The 21,965-nt window shown below is 37.4% G+C and overlaps 1 protein-coding gene across 2 annotated transcripts in view; it reads left to right on the top strand.

Annotated features, from left to right (window-relative positions):
• Positions 1-20,594, top strand: part of LOC148820938 (polymeric immunoglobulin receptor-like) — a 54,094-nt gene extending 33,500 nt beyond the window's left edge. Inside the window, exons 5-9 of one of the 2 annotated variants that reach the window (XM_088933254.1) lie at positions 1,246-1,367; positions 13,855-14,006; positions 15,182-15,335; positions 15,483-15,627; positions 20,245-20,594. In XM_088933254.1, coding sequence (XP_088789380.1) covers positions 1,246-1,367; positions 13,855-14,006; positions 15,182-15,335; positions 15,483-15,627; positions 20,245-20,288 — 617 coding nt within the window. In that variant the 3' untranslated portion in view covers positions 20,289-20,594. Of the gene's footprint in view, positions 1-1,245; positions 1,377-13,854; positions 14,007-15,181; positions 15,336-15,482; positions 15,628-20,244 lie in introns of both variants that reach the window. The other variant, XM_088933253.1, reaches the window with a different exon arrangement.
• Positions 20,595-21,965: the final 1,371 nt, after the last annotated feature.

The following is a 21,965-nucleotide window of genomic DNA, read 5'->3' as shown; positions in this document are numbered from 1 at the left end:
TCATAACCCTAACCTTAAACCACTCCAAAGCTCTCCTTTTGACTTATCACAAACTTACGACAATTCAAGCGCTCATTGTTTCTTTGTCCGCAGATTGAGATTTCCAGTGTTCCTGGTCAGTCCTTCTTCTCTCTCTAGTAATTTTGCATGAATTCAGCTGTGCCCTCTATATCTGGATGACAGATATCTCTCATTTACTGACTGACTCAAGAAGCATCTACTTCCTCTCTTAAATATTCACCTGGCTAATTGTCTTCCCCCAAATGGTCAGGTGACTGAGGGCAGCAGCAGCTCATTCCCCAAATGTTTCTTGGGAATGTGATTGAGACATTGTTTCTGGACTGGTTTTGCCTTCACAATAATAACTCTTTTTAAGTCAGAATATATGAGAACTCATTTCACCTTCTCCACATATAGAGTAAAGGCATCCAAGGACAAGTCTTTTGAACTTTTTATGGATCATCTCCATGACATACACTAGCTAACTTAAACCAGTGTCATGAAAGAACAGGAAGATCTTATGTTGTACATACAGTAGGCTTTAATGATTAAACATTATTTCAGGACATTTCAGACTTCTTCAGTATTTTAGAAAAAAAATAGCCATTATAATATCCTTTTTATATTTAAGCCTTGCAAACAACATAAATGCATACATACTTTGTCAGTACTTTATTTGAACAACCTACTTTTAAAATCAGTTCAACCTAGTCTAAATCTATATTTCTGCCATAGAAAATCCTTGAGTGTGGCTTGGGAACATCATACATTAATTACTCCAGGTACAAACTTTCAAGGTCACCAGGGAAATGTCTGGTCAGTTGCTGTTTTCAAAAGTAAACACTCAAAAACCTGTAAAATATGGAAAATCAATACTTACTAAATTCTCAACCAAACTAAGACTGGGATAAATTAAAGGGTAAAAAGTTTCACAATAATTGATGACTATTACAAAGGTTACCACTATTGACAGACATAGTCACATAAACAAAATGATAATGATAATTGTTTCATAGTGCTTTGTACAAATGTCTCTTGAATTGTATAGAAAGAAAAGTGATCTGTTTAGCTTGTTAAAGCATTTCATTGCCGACAGCCACCGCTGTATGCTGTATTGTCGTGCATTGATAAATAAACCTTGATTGATTGATTATTTTGCTGTGCTACTGCATATATGACCTTGGCACAAACAGAAATTCTGAGTGAAAGTAATTGTAACTTGAGTGAGGAGAATTTTTCTTACAGCTGCAGGGACAGAATTTGTCTTTGTTCTGGATGGTTCTGGAAGTATTTCCCACGAAGACTTTGTAAAGGCAAAAACTTTCATTAGCAATGTGATGCAAAAGACTTGGAGAAACTGCTCAAATGTAAGTATTGTAAGTAGTTAAAATATCAATATTTCAATATCTATAAAGATTGTTCTTGGGGTGCAAAAGTGAAGATTTTCTTCATTAGTCATCTTAGGAATGAAATGTAAAGAGTTACAGTATATTTAATATTTTGTTGTCACTATGCCCTTGGAAGTACAATCACTTCATGTGAGAGGTATTTACCCTTGAAGTCCAGATTTATCTTGCTATTTAATTTGATAATATTGCAAAACAACCAAAAAATTCCAAACTAAAATTTCACATTTAAATATGTTTAAGTAGTTCAAGTGGGTAGCTGTGTCAGCATGCGTAGGCTGCAAATTAACAGGTAACGGGTTTATTCCATGCTGAAAAGAAAAGAAAGGAAACACAACGTTTCAGCTGTAGAGCCATCTTCAGGTGTAAGAAAGACAGGGTAGACAGCAAAGATTAAATAGCACAGGAGAACAAAAGCTGGAAAAGTGGAGAAGGAGGCAGAGAGGCCACTCAGGAAGTGCAAAGTGTAGAGGGGTGGAGAAAAGTGTGAAGTCAAAACCTGTATGGAAGATTACATTAAAAATAATTCTGTCATTGAGAAAAGGGGGAATGTTTTTTGTAATTTTTGCATGGATTGACTGATGATTGTACAAAAGAACAAGATAAGATACAAAGAATTTAGGTATAGAACTTTTCTTTATCTGTTAAAGACCGGACAGTGTGTGTTGTTTGTTGATGATGTTTCCAGAGGCCTTATTGTTATTTGTAAAGTGTCTACTCTTTTTTGAGATTTTTTAACAAATTACTCTCTGAACGATTCTATAGAATACCATACAGATGCAGCCATTCAAAATGGGTGGGGTATTTCGCGGTATACCCCGGTGGGCGTGTCGCATCAAAATGCAGTATCACGCGGTATATCGCATCATTTGACGTCATACCGGAAAGTATCCGGATCACCTTGTAAAACCGCCAGGAGGAGCCAATAAAGCTTAACCTCTCATGTACAGCATTTGAGCTTTTAAATTTAAACTGTGTATTACAGCATGTTAATCATCAGTCATTAAAAAGTTGGTATATTTTATGAAAGCAAGATTGCTCAGTTGGACAAAAGTACACAACCTACCTTTATCAGAAATATTTATGCATCAAAGCCTTTACCGAAGATATTATTAATAGTATTAATAATCAATGACTTTGGACAAGCTGTAAACTCAAAGTATTACGCTGGTCCACATTCTTTCTAACCATCATTTTAAACGAAAATACTTTTAGTTTTTTCTTTGACAAACACCACAGCATTTCGTAGATCTAACTAACGAGGACAGGACATTAGCTAGCCAATACGATAAAGGAATTACTTTTTTTGCTAATTTCTTTAGCACATTTGTACAAGCACTTGGAATCTGTCCAAGCCCTACTTTGTCAGGCATTTTCTTTTACTGTAACGGACATAAAAACTCCCTTGCTTTTAACAGAGCGTTTCATAATTTCTAACTACGAAAATTATTTAAACTGCGACACTTATCATTCAACCAGAGCTCAAAATATCACAAGGATCCTCAAGAGCACATCAAAGACTGTATTAAAAGATACTTGTATCAGATACATGAGAATCCAGGCTTTTTTATCAACGCTTTCTTTTCCGTATACCAGATATTATGGAACCACTTCAGAAGGGTGTCAGCCAGTCAGATTCCAGGAATCGGTACTTTAAAGAAAAAATACACACCGGTATTCCATTTCTCCCTAAACATTTTAAGCATAGAAGTCTTTAACTAACATGTGAAATAGCATGTAAAAAAGTGGTAGTTTTAAGCTTTTCTGCTAATATAATATGGAATCGCGTATCTAAAGAAATTAATAACGATATAATTATATTCATGTACCGCAACACAAGCCGGAATCCAGCCGGAGCCATGACTTTTTTTTTTAACAAACATTTCTTTGAAAAAATAAAACATTTCCCTGGGTCAGAGATTAAATAAAACTTCACTCACACCAAACAAATTTATATTTCTAAATATCACAACATGATCGAATTTAAGTCATTTTAATAACAATGAATAGTTACCTATGCATTACAATATAAACATTTATATTGATTTAAATCGCGTTTTGATTTAAATCGCAAACGCTTGTTTAAATATATGTGTTTTTTGATTCACAATCAGACAAATGCAACATAAATTGATATCTTTGTCTTCTAAGTATCTTAATAAACGTTCAGCATAGCTTTCTCCCTGTTTAGATTTATTTTTCTTGGGATCTTGGGATCAAACGTGGAAAGATTAGATTGTAATCGTTTTTATTTTTTAAATACATTTTAGAAAAGTGTAATCTATACTAAAAAGCTGTATACCACCTGCTATAAAGATACATATTGTAATACTTTCGGGGTCGGATAGGACGGACACAAGAACTCAGACTTGCGGAGTTAAAGCAAGTTAAAGCCTTGATTTTATATATCACCTTTAAAAGTGGCATCTCAAAGCAATACAGATTACAAAGTAAATACCCAACACTGATTGTACCCATTTGTCATGCTAATAAAGCACCTTGAATTGAATTGAATTGAATTGAGGGGGGGGGGAGGGCGAGCGAGAGAGCACAGCCAGGACAGACAGGCAAATAAGATACACTCCACAGACATTCACAACAACAACATATCATAAAAAAACGTTTGCACATATTGTTAAATTATGACTTGTTTTTCAGGAAGTTAAAAAAACACTTGAATTACTTATCCAGTCTCTCGAAATAAAATTGTTTTTCAAGCAATGCAACTAACGTCGGGCAACGTGTTTTTTTTTAATCCAACATTGACAGCCACATCTTCAATCTTGTCAGTCAGCTCTTTCTTCTCTATTTGAATTGTGGCGATTCAAACAACTTGGGATAACAAGTGGTCTCAAAGTCACCGAGCTCACAGAGCTTCAACAACAGATGACAATTTCCTTAGTCCTTCCTTAGTCTTCCTGAAATTGTCAGATTATGAGTGAATAAAAGCATTTTATTAAAAACACGTTTGCGTTTGTTTGGGAGCTATATTATGTATTTTTCATATGTAAGATACAATGATGTGTTCCTGCTTACACATCGCACGACTTTAAAAGCTAGAAAAACAGGTTTCGATTCACATTATCTGGCGAGCCTTGTTTTGTCAAAGGACAGCACACTCTCTCTCGCTTGCCCTAAATGGACAATACACAGGGGGGAGTTCAAGGTAGAGGGGGGCGAGATTTCCAGTGAAAGACATCTCCCCCCCCTCCAAAACCCAGTAAGTACAGTACTTACTAGTTAAGAAAGCTAGGTGTTAGCATAAATTATTAGTAATCAATAATATTAAATTTAACACTATAATAAATTGTGCTAATAATAAATTCTATTCTACTCTGAGAATGTAGGGGGAGGAAGAATGCTCGTGGTCTTTTCACTTACTGCAATATTATGGACACTCAATTGACTTAAAAAAAAAAACAACTTTTTTTTTGACAGCTGGTACAGCACCCCACCGCGCCCACGCGCCAGCATTATATTCTCATGTACGGGTAGAATATGTTCATTGTCTTCCAATGAAAGAAGGGTTCCTTTCGCCGTAGTCGGGAGACATTAGAAGCTTGCCACGCCCGGACTGTTACACCAACGCATTAGCATGTTAAAGCGATTTAATTGAGGAGCCTAGCTTTCTTAACTAGTAAGTACTGTACTTACTGGGTTTTTGAAGGGGGGAGGTGTCTTTTGCTGGAAATCTCGCCCCCTTCTACTTTGAAAATACCTGTGAAACCAGTTTAATTCGTCACAGCCAGCACTCCCACAGAGAGGGGGGTTGTACTTGCAGTGCATCGGTATAGATGGGAAAGCCAGAGCCGAGTCAAGTCTAGCCATGTGCGAGTCTAGTCTCACAGAGCTTCAACAGCAGATGACAACTTGTGAGTTCGATTAAGAATGAATAAAAGCATTTCATTAATAACGCGTTTGCGTTTGTCTGGGTGCTGACAAAGTAAAAAACAATTACTTTTTGACAATGAAGAACTGTGTGTGTGTCTCTCTCTCTGCTGGCATTTGTAATCGTTTTTATTTTTAAATACATTTTAGCAAAGTAATGTACCATAAAAGTATTGTGAGACATATTTGGGTTAACATGTGTGTGGTAATTTGTTTGGTGCGAGTGAAGTTTTATTTAATCTCTGACCCAGGGAAAAGTGTGGTGTGGACGGCTGAGGAGAGAATGCAGGCTCGCGCTGTGTCCGTTATTCTTTTTGTCTTTTTGAGCCAGTGAAAGCTCTGTTGTCCTTCACATGAATGCCTGAATCATTGTACCGAACCCAGGATTTTACAATATTTTTTCTTTAAAATGCCAATAACAGCAACATACAGTTTACATAATATGTTGATGTTCCAAAATTAATATAGTTTATGACCTTTATGACCTTCGTTATGCTCTTCGTTAATGTCTAAGCCGGAACAAATCGTTATATCTCATTTTGTATTTCTTTAAAAAAAATAAATAAAAATCGTTTGCCCAGCCTAACAGTATTGTTGTTATTGTTTTTATCCTGTAAAGCGCTTTGAGGAGCCACCTTTAAAGGCGCCATATACAATAAAGTTCATTATTATTACTATTGTTAATTTGCTGGACAGAGAGGTGAACATTATTACGCAGAAGACAAAGATAGCGATTTACGTTACATTGTGCATTGTGCTGCTGTAATACAGTTTTAAATAATTAAAAGTCTAAACAGTATCAGCTTTATTTATGGGTTTTAAATAAAGGCGATTTAAACGCGATTTAAATCAATATAAATGTTTATATTGTAACGCATAGGTGACTATTCATTGTTATTAAAATGACTTAAATTCGATCATGTTGTGATATTTAGAAATATAAATTTGTTTGGTGCAGGTGAAGTTTTATTTAATCTCTGACCCAGGGAAACGTTTTATTTTTTCAAAGAAATGTTTGTTAAAAAAGAAGTCATGGCTTCAGCTGGATTCGAACACGCAACGCGTGATGTGGGAGTCAGGAACCTAACCCACAACGCCACATGAGGAGTGTTGAAAAAGCCCTACAAACATTATCAACAGACATCGTACAGCGTGTACTATTCTTGTGTTGCGCTACATGAATTTCTTTAGATACGCGATTCCATATTATATTCCCTTTTAATCAAATTAGTTAAAGACTTCGATGCTTAAAATGTTTAGGGAGAAATGGAATACTGGTGTGTATTTTTTCTTTAAAGTACCGAGACCAGCCATATACGGTATGTTTATGTTCCAAAATTAATATCGTTTATGGCCTTCACACGCGTTACAGTATGCTCCTGTTCTTTTTATGCTCAGCTACTAAGATTTCCCTTCAGTGGTTAAATTCCATATAAATATTCAATACTAAAACGGGCACAGTAAAGACATTTAAATCTTTCTACGACCGACCAATGGACCACGAGTGCCCCTGTCGGTCAACCAATCACGTACCGCGGTATTTTGTGTCAACGCACGTCACGATGCGCGAGGCCGTAGCCAATTACCTCCGGTACGTGTCTGTACCGTGCACTTTGAATGGCTGCATCTGTATCACAATAGATTTGATCAGTACAATAAAATCATTACAAATACCTTTTTATAGGCAACATGGTAGTGTAACAGCACTACTGCCTTAAAGCTCTTGGGCGCTGGATTTTGTTCTACACTGGGGCAGTGTCTAAAAAGACATAGTGTGTAGACCTTTCTGTGCATGTGTGTGCTATTTAAAGTACAGCCATTCCATCTGTGGATCTAGTCCTATTGTATTATGCAATCTACAGCCATGGTTCTCAAACTGTGGAGCGCCCCCAGGTGGTATGCCAGATGACACTGGAAATCTGTTGTGTGCACTGAAAAATTGGGATGGATTTTCATATTTTCTATTTTAATAAAATGAGTTTATGTGTCAAATACACAGCCTACATAATACGATACAGCTAGCGCTAATGCTTGAGTGGACACAAGAGCTTGGTACAAACGTAAGTGGCCAATTGTATTTTAAATAAAGTTATCTCCAGCAAATAGGAAGGTAGGAGAATGTGTGTGAATTTGGAACAATACCAATCTTGTGAGCACAGGAAAGCGTGATAATAGAAAAATATTTAAGGATTGTTCTAGGTTAATATGAGAAAAATACACCAAGCGTCTCTGTGTTTCGCTCCTATGCACATGAAATAAAAGCTTCTTTTAACTTCTGAGATGGACTCCTGAAACGGAAACGGGAAAGAATGCAAGCTTGCGGATTACTAAAGAACTGACACACTGTATTATGTGTGGAGAAAAAGTTGCTAAACAGCTCGACCTGCTGCCCCTTTCGAATGACACAGTCACTCATAGAATTATTGATTATTGGCAGATGATTTCAAAAGTATGCTGATAGAGCATGTTAAGATGAGCAGATGCTTTTCACTGCAATTTTTAAGATGATTCTGTAGATGCCATTTATTTGGGCAATTTGCTCGTTTCCATTATACATGAGTTTGAGGGCACGTCCCATGAGGACTTTCTGTTCCCTAAGTCTCTACCAACAAGAACTATATGAGAGCACATATTTCAGCTTCTGAATGAATTTATCGAAGATAATGGCATCGACTGGAAAAAATGCATAGGAGTTTGTACAGACGGTGCTAGAGCGATAACAGGTAGACACATTGGTGTTGTTGCACAAATTAGAAAGGTTGCTCCAGATATGAATTGGACGCACTGCAGCATCCACCCGTGTCTTGGCAGTCAGGAAAATGCCTGAGGATTTAAAATCTGTTAGACTGTGCTGTCAAAGTTGCTAATTGTATCAAAGCTCAACCAATGAACTTACATCTGCTTTGCTCAACTAAACAGGCTCACCCCTGTCACTGAAATGATAAGTGCTCAGTGCTATTTTTATCATATGTGTATGTGAGTGTGTGCTCATGTTGGTCATTGAGATTTTCTGGGGTTCCTATGAGAAGATGACTTGTAGGTGGTACTTGGACCACCTTTGGTTTGGTTTGGCTTTGGTTTGGTACTATACTTGAGATGGTACTGTACTTGGTCCAAAAAGTTTGAGTATCACTGATCTACAGGAACATCTTCGCAAATATTGTTGGATGTCCTGGGTGGTTACACAGCTTTCTCATATTACAATATAAGAGATCTTATATCGTTTACAAAGAGTTTACCTGCTTTCAAGTATCATTACAATCCAAATAATAATAAAACAGAATAAGTCATTCTTTTTAGATTTGCTTTAAACTGTTTGGCAAAGGAAATGACCACAGGGATAAGGCCATTAAAACTCACAATATTCTAGTTAACAGTAACGGAATGAGGATATGCACCAAGTTAATGGTTATGTGTGTTTGGACGGATAATTCAAACCATATCTTTTATCCACTTTAAGAATTAATTTACTTGCATATGAAAAAATAATATGTGGATAATGCCATTAAGTAATGGAAACACCTAAGGGCATATAAGTACATTATAATGGTTGACGTTTATATTATAAGGTTTGATGCAGGTAGAAATCTAAATATTAGACAAAGGAAAGGAGGAGTAAAATGTTTCATGAAAACTTTAGTTACCTTTACAGGCTTAACAGTATGTGTACTGTAAATGTGTTGAGAAGGAAGGTTTTATAGGACATTATTTTGGGCTATAAAGAAAAGGGGATGCAGCAGATGATTTATGGGACTATCAGTTCTGAATAAGGAGAAGTAGCGGCTAGGCTATGACTTTCATACAATTTGAATTAAGTGTTCAGAAAGGTTTTAATAACCATCTTTATGTTGCCTTGAACTGAAAATAAGCCTCACACAGCATAGTGCCTGTAAATCATTTTCTTAGGACTGTTAGTCACACAGGCCTCTGCTAAATAGGATGTGATGGGATTCTGACACATACCAGGACATCATAAATTAGGTTGAATTTCTCTTTGTTTACCATTCCAAGAGGGAGACAGATATGGAATTTTGAATAAAGATCACTGTCAATAACTCACTGAAAGGAATAGGACTATCCACAATGAGGAACCTATCTGGTGGGAAAAATTACTACACCTCATGATGTTACAACAAATCAGTTGTTTTGTTTCTTGACTTAAAACGTTAATCGGGAATTGCTTTCCCTCTCCACTCTCTCAACCTCCAGGACTCCTGGCAATCTGACGAGCTAATTATGTGACTGTGACAATCAGTGTCTGAACTACTAACAGTCAGAAATAAACTTAGCTAAAGGTGACTTCTGTACAAAGATAGACTTAGCAAAGCAAAATGCTCCCTAAGACTTTCTATGCAGCAAGAGAGGTTTTATGAAGAGTTCTTCCAAATGTAATTTTACTTGATCAATTGAATAATACAGGTACTGTAGACTTTTGTTGACACCAATGCCTATCAATGAGGTGTTCAATGTTGCAGCTACAACCAAGGACAAGCACACTTTGAGACTCTGAGTTTCTCCCTAGTCTAAGTTTTGACTTGAGGCCAGACCTGAGTCTTTTTTAAAACACTTTGTCAGAAAGCTGAGCTCAGCATTATATCAACAAGGAATCCTAACCTTTCCCTAGCAAAGGTAAAGCATAAAAAAGATTCATACTTCAGACAAGGTATTTGAAACTGTATGACTGCTGCGACAGCTTTAAGTTGAACTGTAGTCATCTGTAATACTTAGGGTAACAGAGTTATGAGGCCTCAGATGTCAATAATAATTTGATTGTGCCAGAAAACATTTGTGTGGCAACATTTAATGGACTGGATATGGTGAAGGAATGGAGGAAAAACAGGAAAGATGTTCATGAAATCCTCTCTACTTTCTTTTAGTCTGGGTTAGCTATTGTGGACTAAAAAATTGTTGAAGATTTTTACGGAAGTAGAAACGCCAGTGAGGATCACACAGAAATTAAATAACAGGCTGAGTTCGGAGGCAATGAAAGAAATGTAAATAGATGTCAGTAAGTGCTGTAATACTTATGGAGGCTGATTCTTTTGTGGAAGAGTTAGGATACGGGGACAAACAAATTGTGCATGAACCTTGCTCCAATGCCTTTGTATACAGATGCAGCCATTAAAAATGCACATCAAAACTCATTGCCATGATGAGCTAGGTGCACTAAACACGTTATGATTTAGCATGCCAAATCATGCTGCCCAAGGAATCTTCACTGGCCAAAGAAGATGTGGCACTTGTGTTGGGTTAGATGTTATATACAGTATAATATATTTATGTTGCCGGATGTGTTAGCTGAAAATAAAAAAATTAGGTACACAAAAGTTGTAGTTGTAGCTATTTTGGAAAAGTTACGATGTGCTTGTTTTCAAATTATTATAGACGTCATGTCCACTTCAAGTCACCCTGAAAGGAAACAATATTGTGAGAAGGAATGTAAGGAGGACTGGTGGTACAAGACTGAGGACATAGTGGTAAGGTAATTAATTAGGTTGTACTGCAAGAAGGTATGGGAGGATGACTTGCAGATAATATAGGTAGCCATCTGCAATTCAAGAAACAAGTGACGATATAGAACTGTTAAGCGGACTGGGAATACAGAGGTCATTTCAAAGTTACAGAGACAAGAAATTAATCAAAGGAGTGGTGAAGAAGGGTGGATAAATTGATATTATTATTATTATCTGCCACTGGAATGAAAGTTTTTTTAGTTGTATTAATTAATTTGTACATTGCAATTCAAGAAACAAGTGATGATCAAAGGAATCCTGAAATTTACTGTTCCAATTTTGAAATGTTACAGTAAATTATATACACTCACGCTACTACAGCCTCAAAATTATCTCATTTTAAACTCTCAATATAGGTGAGTCGATCTGCTGTGAAACAAATGGTTGATTATTTACCCAGGAATTACAAAGATGGAAATTCATAACATCATATACTAGATCAACTGTAGATCAACTATAACATTTGTTATTGTCTACCTCCTAATTTATATTAATCTCATATATTTAATCACTTTCATATTTTCGAAGACAAATTGATAGGCTCCACAGCCGAAACGTTGTTTCTTTTCTTATCTTTTCAGCATGGAATAAACCTTTACTTGTTCTTGATGTTCAGTTACTGTCATGAGCTAAATTTTATTAAACAAGTTTGGAATAATAGTGTAAAAATTAATTATAATGTGAATATTAAAGTTTATATTGAAAGATTTGCTTGAAAAATCATTTTTTTTTCAGATTTGTTTCACAATTTAAATTCCCACTGATGAAAGAGCTGGGCTGGATTTTTTACAGCTGTCTATTATCTATTCATCTTGGCAGCTATGTGCCAGGGTGCAGAGCAAGAATTTTTCTTAGCTGTAGCTAGGTGAATAGCAATTGATAGATAACAGAGAGAATCTTGAGTATATTTTTGTGTTTAAGGAAGGACTCTCTCAGTCTGACATCTTGAAAAAGTCCTGATTCAGACTGGCTTCAGATTGGTAACGTCGACAGATTGCCAGGTTCAATGAAGAGAGAAATAAATTGTGCAGTACTTTTTAAACCAGGAAATTGTAATTAGTTATGACATCATCAAGTGTAGTCTTTTTGCTCCCCATTGGCTGGTCATTATTTGGGTAATTGACCTGTTCTTTGATCCACAGTTTTAATAAAAATGGTCTCCATTCTTGGGTACCTAATGGTGAGGCACTATGCTACCATCATTAGGGAAGTTGAGAATGGACACAATTCCTGATATGAGGAGACCCCTTTCAGCTGCATTCCAAGTACTAAGATGCTAGGTTACTGTGTGGCCTACACAACAAAAAAAAAAAATAGAAATCATGAAAATTATTTTTTTATAATAATAATAATTGCTTACACTTATATAGCGCTTTTCTGGACACTCCACTCAAAGCGCTTTACAGGTAATGGGGACTCCCCTCCACCACCACCAATGTGCAGCATCCACCTGGATGATGCAACGGCAGCCATAGTGCTCCAGAACACTCACCACACATCAGCTATCAGTGGGGAGGAGAGCAGAGTAATGTAGCCAGTTCATAGCAGGGGATCATTAGGAGGCCATGATTGGTAAGGGCCAATGGGAAATTTTCCCAGGATGCCTGGGTTACACCCCTACTCTTTTCGAGAAATGCCCTGGGATTTTTAATGACCACAGAGAGTCAGGACCTCGGTTTTATATCTCATCCGAACGACTGTGCCTGTTTTACACTATAGTGTCCCCGTCACTATACTGGGGCATTAGGACCCACATGGGCCGCAGGGTGAGCACCCCCTTCTGGCCCCACTAACACCTCTTCCAGCAGCAACCTTAGTTTTTCCCAGGAGGTCTCCCATCCAGGTACTGACCAGGCTCACACCTGCTTAGCTTCAGTGGGTTGCCAGTTATGAGTTGCAGGGTGATATGGCTGCTGGTAATATTGGTAATAATATGCCTTACTGGTACAGTGGATTTTAAAGAAAGATTCAAAGGTGACACATAAGAAATTGCTAGGACTGATGGATTGATAGGTGATGAAGTTTACAGCCAGGATTCCGGCTTGAACTGAAGTCCTGTAAAGTGTGTCATCAGAGTGGGTCGGTTGAGTGGAGAAGGATGAGCAACAAGGCTGAGTACCAGTATAAGCGGAGTAGGGAGGCCAGTTTCCATGAAAGCCATGAAGAAGGTAGTGCAACTTGCTTCAAGTCTGCTGGCAGAAAGGATGGTTTAGCTGGTGGAAGAGTCATTAACATAGTTGATGAGCTGGTTGCTATGGGAGGATGAGAGGAACAATTAGGTTGGCCTAAAGTAGTTTGCCCTAAAGAAGGGCAGGATATCACCTAAAGCTTGTCTCTCAAATCTGGCAGAAATTCCATGGTACTCCGTAGCTAGGACTGCTGAGGCAGTGAGAAAATGGAAACCCTAACCTGTGAAGGTGCTAGATGTATGGAGATGAGAAGGAGAAGGGATTTGAGGATAGTGGCAAAGCAGTTCATTCATGATAGTGAGCATGTGGATAGTAGGAAGAGGTGTAGGAGCAACACATTGAGAAGGTTATCAGGCACTTACACTTACATAGAAGAAAGTACAAGTATTGTCCATTTCCCAAACCTTTGTTAAAACTTCATTAAAATTATTGAATCAAACAAAGCAAAATGTTTTTATTGTGTCATTTCAAGTCATGTCATTTGCCAAACTGCTTTATACCAGACGGTGGTGTTTATTGTGTGTGAAATTAAATTTGTTAGTACCAAAACATTAATTTTAATGTAAAATATTATTGTCTCTATTTACAGGTTATTCTCAATGTATGCGGTAGATTTGTTTCAGAAAATAACAATATGTATAATAATTAATTTAATAAAAACTATTACACACATTTATTCATGTAAGAAGTTTATATAGTTTTATTAATTTGTGAACTAAATTCTAAATTAGGGTCTGGTTTAGATTCTCGAAGCACATTAAACCACATACAAATTAAAAGCACATAAAGAGACAATTGATTGTATTCTAAAACATTTTTGTGATGAAGATATCTTCCTTTTGTTCATTTATTTAATAGTGCAGATTTGCTGTTGTACAGTATGGAAGTGATATAAGGACAGAACTTTCCCTCAATGAAAATGACCCTCCTGCAACTGCTGTAAATAAAGTTAAAAACATAACTCAGATATACAAGTCTACAAGAACTGCTTCTGCCATTCATTATGTTCTGTAAGTACAATATATCAATGTACAACATTTCATTGCATAATGTTTTTAGACTAAAAGTTAGCAACAATTTTTGGGTACCTAATGGTGAGGCGCTATGCTACCATCATTAGGGAAGTTGAGAATGGACCAAACTTACAATGTCCTGATATGTGTTGTATACCCACGAAGATATGCTGCTAATCAGAGAAGACCCCTTTCAGCTGCATTCCAAGTACTTTAAACATAGGTCTAAGATGCTAGGTTACTGTGTGGACTACACAACAAAAAAAATAGAAATAGAAAAAATAGAAACTTTCCCTCAATGTAAATGACCCTCCTGCAACTGCTGTAAATAAAGTTAAAAACATAACTCAGATATACAGGTCTACAAGAACTGCTTCTGCCATTCATTATGTTCTGTAAGTACAGTATATCAATATACAACATTTCATTGCAAAATGTTTTAGACTAAAAGTTAGCAACAATTTTGAAATACATGTTATGAGTATAATAGAAGGTTAGAGATTTTTCTCACAAACATGATCACTGAAAATGTATCCATTGTAAGGAAAGTGCTCATTCCAAGGTTGAAATGCAGCAACCTAGAATTCATCTTGGCAGTATAGGCTGCAAAATTATTTTTTGAACAGGACATCCATCACTACAGGGTACTCACATGCATACACAGAATCAAAAGGCACTAACTAATACAGCCAACTTGAATTTGGAAGGTAGGAACCCCCACTAAAAAATAAAAAAATATAAAAAAGGGAGAATGAGCAAATTCCACACAGAAAGCATATGGAATGCTTTTCCAGGAGCTGTTGGGAAGAATTGCTAACTGCCACATACAATCCCCATTAAGATTATCAGTACTATTATCAATTTTTTAGACACTTCCATATCCAGGTGAATTTGCGTGAAAACAATACATATGAAAACAATAAAAACATAATAAAGGAGGTAAGAACAATAAATTACAAACAGAATATATCAGCAACAGTATAATACCTTTCAAAAACAAAGGTGTACCAATTCTAGGTGGACAAAAGTGGGTTAATCAGAGTGCAGGTTATAAATCAGTAATAATCCAGCATTGGAAAGTGTTATATGGATAAACACATATACTCTTAAATGACACTGTGTAGTGAAAAATATATAATGGAAACTTACATTGGAAGCTTTTTATTTGACAGGGAACATGTTTTTGTTGCTGAAAATGGATCAAAAAAGGATGCCAAGAAGATTATGACTGTGTTGACAGATGGACGGATATTACTGGACCCCATGAATCTCAAAGATGTTTTGAGTTCACCGAAAATAAGAAATATTACCCGCTTTGCTATAGGGGTAGGTTCTTATAGTAATAAATATGTATGGACAACTAGAATTTTATCACTACTATGTTTTTTCCTTTATTAACACTTTATTAACACTTTGGAATGTAATCTTCTAGCAAGTAACATTGCTATTTTTGCAATCATATTTTATATTCAGGTGGGAAGTGAATTCAATAACCCCAAAACTGCAGCAGAGCTGAATGATATTGCTTCAGATGCCAAGCATGTTTTTAAGGCTGGGCACTATGGGGCTTTGGACTGTTTTGTGCCAGTGCTTGTACAAAGGATCACAGGCATTGAAGGTAAGTCATAAACACTCCCTAGATTGTCATCCTGTGTAAAAAGTTAATCCTGGTCATACAATTAATACAGCTTTCCTGAACATCTAATTTAGTATAATATTTAACATTTTCTACCTTAATATTGGGAGTTGCTATACAGTACATATCACATCAAATGTTCTCTCTGTCTATTCGGGCATTTCAAATCTTGAGCTCTATGTCCATCTTTCCTTCCTTGTCTATTTGGAGTTCTTTGTGGTCCTTCCTCAGGAGCAAGAGCACCTTGCCCCCCAGGTTCTGTTTATTTTCCACTGCCATTTTCCTCAAGGTTTAACAAAGCAAGTTTGAAATCCAAATAACTTTCAAATGGTTTGTTTACATACAGAGATTGTTTACATACAACATGGTTCATTAACTCCACACTTCCAGCCTTATCTGTTTATGAGCATTTTTTCTCATTTCTCAGGCTTTTGAACAAAGCATTGTAGGAGTTTAAACACAGTGTTCAGTGTACAGTGAGAGTCTTACAGTACTTTCCCCTCTGACGCTCTTCTCTAGCAGTTCAACAATCAGTCTATATTGCCTGGAACAGTCTCATATCACTGTTTTCCATTTTCCACTTTCCTTCAGTGACCATCTTCGATACAGTCAAAAACGCTTAAGAAAAGTAGTGCCACTCCAAAATTACACCTGTGGTATCACAATTTATATTTCTACAATCATTTTACATAACACTTTAAGTACATTTAGTATTCATTTTCATGTGAAATAGCATCTTAAAAAGAAAACTAGAGGAACATACAATGTGTATTCTTTATAAAGCAATATTTATACTTGCAAAAACTGCTATCACATTAGTAACTGAAAGAGGAGAATATATTTTTTTATATTATTGATAGGAGCAGCATTGTTATCAGTAGCTATGTCAGCACTGACAATTCAAAGGCTATATGTTAAATACTGCATTTATAAATGCTTCCTTAGTTAACAGAGCTATTTTTAAAGAATGAAAAATATCTACAGGATAAATGGTATAATCAAAGTCCATTACTTACATATACTGTAAATATACCACAAACTTTGGTGATCTGCTGTGGTGCAGGTGCTATCTTGGATGGGTAGGAATGCATAAAAAGATGTAACGCTTACGGCCGACAGGCACTGTGTAAGAGCCGGCGTACCAGAGCAGGTGACGTCACCGCCCTTCCCTGTGATAGCAGGACTACAGCTACTGGACTGTTGAGAGATCTCTCTTTGGCTCACCGGGCTGGGTGCCTGCTGAGCAATGCAGGAGTCCTGGGTTCAAGCCCCTGATGGTGTGGGGCTGACCTAATGTGGCAAGGGTGCCCGCCTGAGCTCCTGTTGTGTTACATTGGTGTCAGAAGCGGGGTGGGATAGCCCTTTGCTGGGGACGGTGATTTAAGCGGGGGAGAGTGTAACGCTTACGGCCGACAGGCACTGTGTAAGAGCCGGCGTACCAGAGCAGGTGACATCACCGCCCTTCCCTGTGATAGCAGGACTACAGCTACTGGGCTGTAGGGAGATCTCTCTTTAGCTCACTGGGCTGGGTCACTGCTGAGCGACGCGGGAGTCCCGGGTTCGAGCCCCGGATGGTGCGGGGCCGACCTAATGCGGCAAGGTAGCCCGCCTGAGGCCCCGTTGCGTTACAATATAAATGGTATTTTGTAAAAAAAAAAGTTTATTTTATTACCTTAAAAAAATGCAACCAGCTACACATTGGCACACTGCAGTAACTAATATTTGATCTGGTGGCTATTTTTGAAGAAAATCCCTAGCTCCCTGCTCTTCAAAACCAATAATCATACAGCAGAAAACAATATTATCTGTGTAGTGAGTCTGTGTCATGGAGAAAATTATTTAAATTATGGAGACTCTGATCACATCATGATGTCATGGACAGAACGTTTGGAAATTCTGCAATTTCTAAAATCATAGAGCATTTTGTTCACTACTCTATTTTGAAAACAGATTGAAGAGTTCACAAAATTCTCTTTTCATAGGTGACATGTCCAGTTTGTGGTGCAGAAGATGTTTTTTCATAAACCAAGTACTCATGTTATAGCTTAATTATATAGTTATAAGGTAACAACTAATTGATCCAAGAATCTCATCCAAATGTTTCTTGTAAGAAACTAGAGTATTGGTTTTAGCAACAGGTTGAGGTAGGTTTTGTACTCCCTCCATCCTTGGCTCTACTCTGAGCCAAGGAATATTCTGAAATATCTATGAACTATTTAGCTTATAACACATCACTGACTTGCAGGTGTAGTATAATACAATATAATACAGTAGCATCATACTGAAGGTTCAGATCTGATTGGAGGAGAGAGACATTTCCATGAATAGCAACATGCCTCCAAACACATCAGAGGCCACAGGGGTCATGTAGTCATTAAGAGGCAAAAGAATCCTGACGAACTCTGTACCAGCTCTCAGTCAATTGTGTACCAATGCTTGGGTAACCCTGGCTCACAGTTGGATAGTGCCATGACCCAGGACTGAATCAAGTCAGAGATCCACCTGTTCTCAAGCAACATTAAACTACTGAAACAAAGTACTAATCAAAGTCTGGTCATTGTAAATAATGTTTTAAAAAAATGACACATGAAATACTTATAAAGTTATTAACAGTGCTACCTTATTAATTGTATAATTAGAAAAAGTTAACATGACACTTCTGGTTAGATGTACTGTATATGTGTGGTGATTATTCACCAAAAAATACAACTTCTCACTATATCATCAAGTTCATGTTTTTTTAAAACAGCTCTCCTCTGTAATTGCCTTCATATGGCAGCTGTATAATGAAGACCACCCCAAAATTATGTCTTCTTTGTGTCTATGCATTGCATTCACCAGTGTTCACTATGTTAACAACATAAACAGGTATTAATGTTTTGTGTTTTGTACATCTTATGCCTTAGTAATATACTTTGTTGCAAATTCATGCATCCTTTTGGGGGTAGAGAATGGTCATAGTAAATACAGTAATGGTTAACAGCTAGAAATCATCAACTCATATTCTTTCTGGATAGCAGCTTTGTTACATCATGGCTAGATGGAAAAAGGCTGGTGGGATTCGAAGGAACTGGGGGATTCATATGCATGGTTTAGCCTATAATTTGTTGTATAGTGGAAAACAAAGTACAAAGAGGTTGATGCAGTACAGAAATAGGGTCTGACGGAAACACAGAAGGTCTCTCAGGTGAAGACTGATGGAAGGTTCCAAAATTGCAGGAAAGAACAGGCATAGATAGCTGGAGCTGTGCTGGTAGGTAAAGGGAAATTGAAGTGGACTTGAACAAGACTGCCAGCAGCAGAGATGGGAAGCAAGAGGGGGACTGTACAAGACCAGTAAGCAGGATGGGAGTAGAAAACAGAACTCTCAGATCAGGATATAGTGTGGCTGAAAACAGCTCAATAACTGAGCATTGGCGCTGCAGGGCATAAATACAATGCTAATCAAGGTTAAAGAATGGCAGGTGGTTGAGACAGCCTGATGAATTTGGTCCATGTAGCACTGGGTGGTGTTGAGCTTCTCATGTGAGTGTGACCAGTCTCTAAGGGCTAAGAGTTCAGACCCACCTGGGGATAAGCATCTTGATATGAAATTAATTTCTTCTTGGTCATTAGTTGGCTTTGTGCTCTGCATCCATTTGAAAATGCCATTTCTATTATTATTTTGTTCTCGTTTTATAACACACTAATGCTTGTGTGTGACCTTATTTTTTCTGACTATTTTCTGTTTTGCAAGTCCATAGCATTCCATACTTTTTTAGGTTTATCTGATGTTCTTCAGTTTATGTTAGTAGACCAGATGTTCTTTATCATAATGTAACGAACAGTTCTTTCCGGACCCCATGCGGACGACACAATCTGGAATAGTGAGGAAACACTGGGGAAAAGTCATGCAGGAATACGGGGATGAAAACAGGGGGGTGAGTCCAAAGTGCGCTGGTGCACGGGGGAGGTGTGGCCGAGGCAAATAATCAAAAGGTAATCAGTCCATAGGCGAATTCCAAAAACACAAGCAAAAGTCCATGGCCAGGTGATTCATCCAAAACTAAAGATTAAAATCAGGAACCAGGTCGGAACCGGCAAGGGGAACAGAAACAGGCATAGAAACTTAAAAACATAACGGAGCCAGGCGCAACCAGGTCCCGGGCTCGCACGATATGGAAATCAGATGCAGAGCCCGGATTAACATCAGTGCCTGGCTTTTAAGGGAAGCTGGAAGGAGGGTAGAACAAGGAACAGGTGCGGGGAATAAGGCAAACAAGGAAGAGCCGAGCACTCTTAAGGAGGAGGGACTACAATCGTGACACATAATTCCCATAGACCATAATTACTTGCCTTCTTGCCTTGCTTATTTATTAAATATAACATTTCTGAAGTTACATATCATGTTTCATGTCATAACAAAGGTGCTTGCTTGTTTTAATGGGAATTGGATGATGGACAAAAAGGAATGAGGCTAAAGAAAAAAAATGTGGTCCAGAAAGACAAATGTTTTCTATTAAATTCTATGAGAATGTATCAGAGAGTAGTCTTAAAAAACTGTCTCACTATATTATGATGATTATAAGAATGTTTCAAAGTCATTTGTTTTTCTTATAGGAGCTTCTGAGTTACCCTCTCAAGAAAAGACCAAATTTTGCTGATGCAATAAAGAAGAACCACTGGACCTTGGAACTTAAATCACCAAACTACCATATACATGCATTTATAGTGTATAAATTGTAGTGAAAAACATGGAAATGTGTCTGGATGACTGAGGTGAAAAAGTGCACTTTTGCTGCACTATTGAGTAAAAAATAAAGCAAAGTTAACCATTGAAAGCTTTTTTTTAATAATCTGTGTAACAATATAAATATATATATGCTTCTTTAAGAAATCAAAGCAATACATTCTGTATTTCAAAAATGTTATAAAAACTATAACAATAAAAATGGCTTTTCAAAACATAATAATGGCTTGTAAGCTTTTTATTCAGTTATTGATGAGAGACCTTATTACACTAACTTGTCTTGAAAATAAGAAAATATAGTGTCTTGCAAAAGTATTCAGACCTTTCCAATTTAGCATATGGTAAACTTAGATTTTTAGATGGCTTTTTGATAAAACTAATAAAATGATTAATTCTTAAATTCAGCAGTAAGCTTTTAAAGCAATGCAAGACTTTGGATTTAGAATGGTAATTAATGTTTGTACATTATATATATGGTGTGTTACAAATACACAAGTGACCAAGATGAGTTTTTTATATTTGGTTCATTGGCTGTTCAGAAAATAAAGTGAAAAAAAAATTATTTTGCTGATTTACTTAATTTCAATTTTAATTTTCCAGTTCACACAAATGCACAGAAGACATTGCTATTAAAAGAAAAATCAACCACCGCCCCCCACCTGGGCAAACAGAGAAACAAAATTGCAGAACTGTTACTCTCGCACCAGTAACAGAGCACTTGAACTCGGAAGACAGGGTCACTGGAGGTCAAAGTCACCTTGCATGGTCACGTGATCACCCGAAAAACAAGGCGCTACAGTATATCTTGGGAATGAAAGCAGCACATACACTACTTTCCACAGCACAAACTGGCAAAAACGCAGCACTAAGGATTGAGATCAGTCCGGTTCCCCTAAGACATTGTAGGGGAGCTGGGCAAGGTCACACCCTGAAGAAGAAGAATCTTAGGAATGAAAGCAGCTTGGAAGTTACTTTCAACGGCACAAACTGGCACAAACGCAGCACTAATGAATGAGACCGGTCCGGTTCCCCTACGATGTTGAAGGGTGCTGAGTGACGTCACAACCCTGAAAAAACAAGGCACTATATCTCGGAAACGAAAGCAGCACAACCGCTACTTTCAATGGCACAAACCAGCACAAGTGTAGCCCTAACGAATGAGGTGGGTTTCATCGTTTGTGCTGTCTGTAGGGGGGCCAACTTAACGGAGCTCTCAAATGCTCTACACGTCCCGTTAAGCTATCTGGTAGCTCCACCTGGCGGTTTTACAAAGAACTGTAGTCATATTACTGAAAATATCTAAAATGCTGAGGACACCCACAGTCTACTGCAACCTCGCGCAGTCGCTCAACCGCAAAATTCTGCAGTATCCCTCACGCATTCTGAATGGCTGGTTCCGTATCTACTTGGAAGGCTAACATTGAGACACACAATGGCATATACAGCAGCACTAGCAGCCATAGTTGCAACAAGCTATGATGTAAGGTGTGAGTGGGCTAGGTTGAAGTAATAGGTTTTTAGTCTGGATTTAAATCCTGAGATTGACTCGGCATCCCATACGTAGACTGGCAGAGTATTTCATAAACTAGGG

Source organism: Atractosteus spatula, chromosome 14 (assembly GCF_055471065.1).
Source record: "Atractosteus spatula isolate fAtrSpa1 chromosome 14, fAtrSpa1.hap1, whole genome shotgun sequence".
Lineage (NCBI taxonomy): Eukaryota > Metazoa > Chordata > Actinopteri > Semionotiformes > Lepisosteidae > Atractosteus > Atractosteus spatula.
The sequence above is the reverse complement of the archived record's forward strand: the minus strand, read 5'-3'. Positions and strand labels throughout refer to the sequence as shown.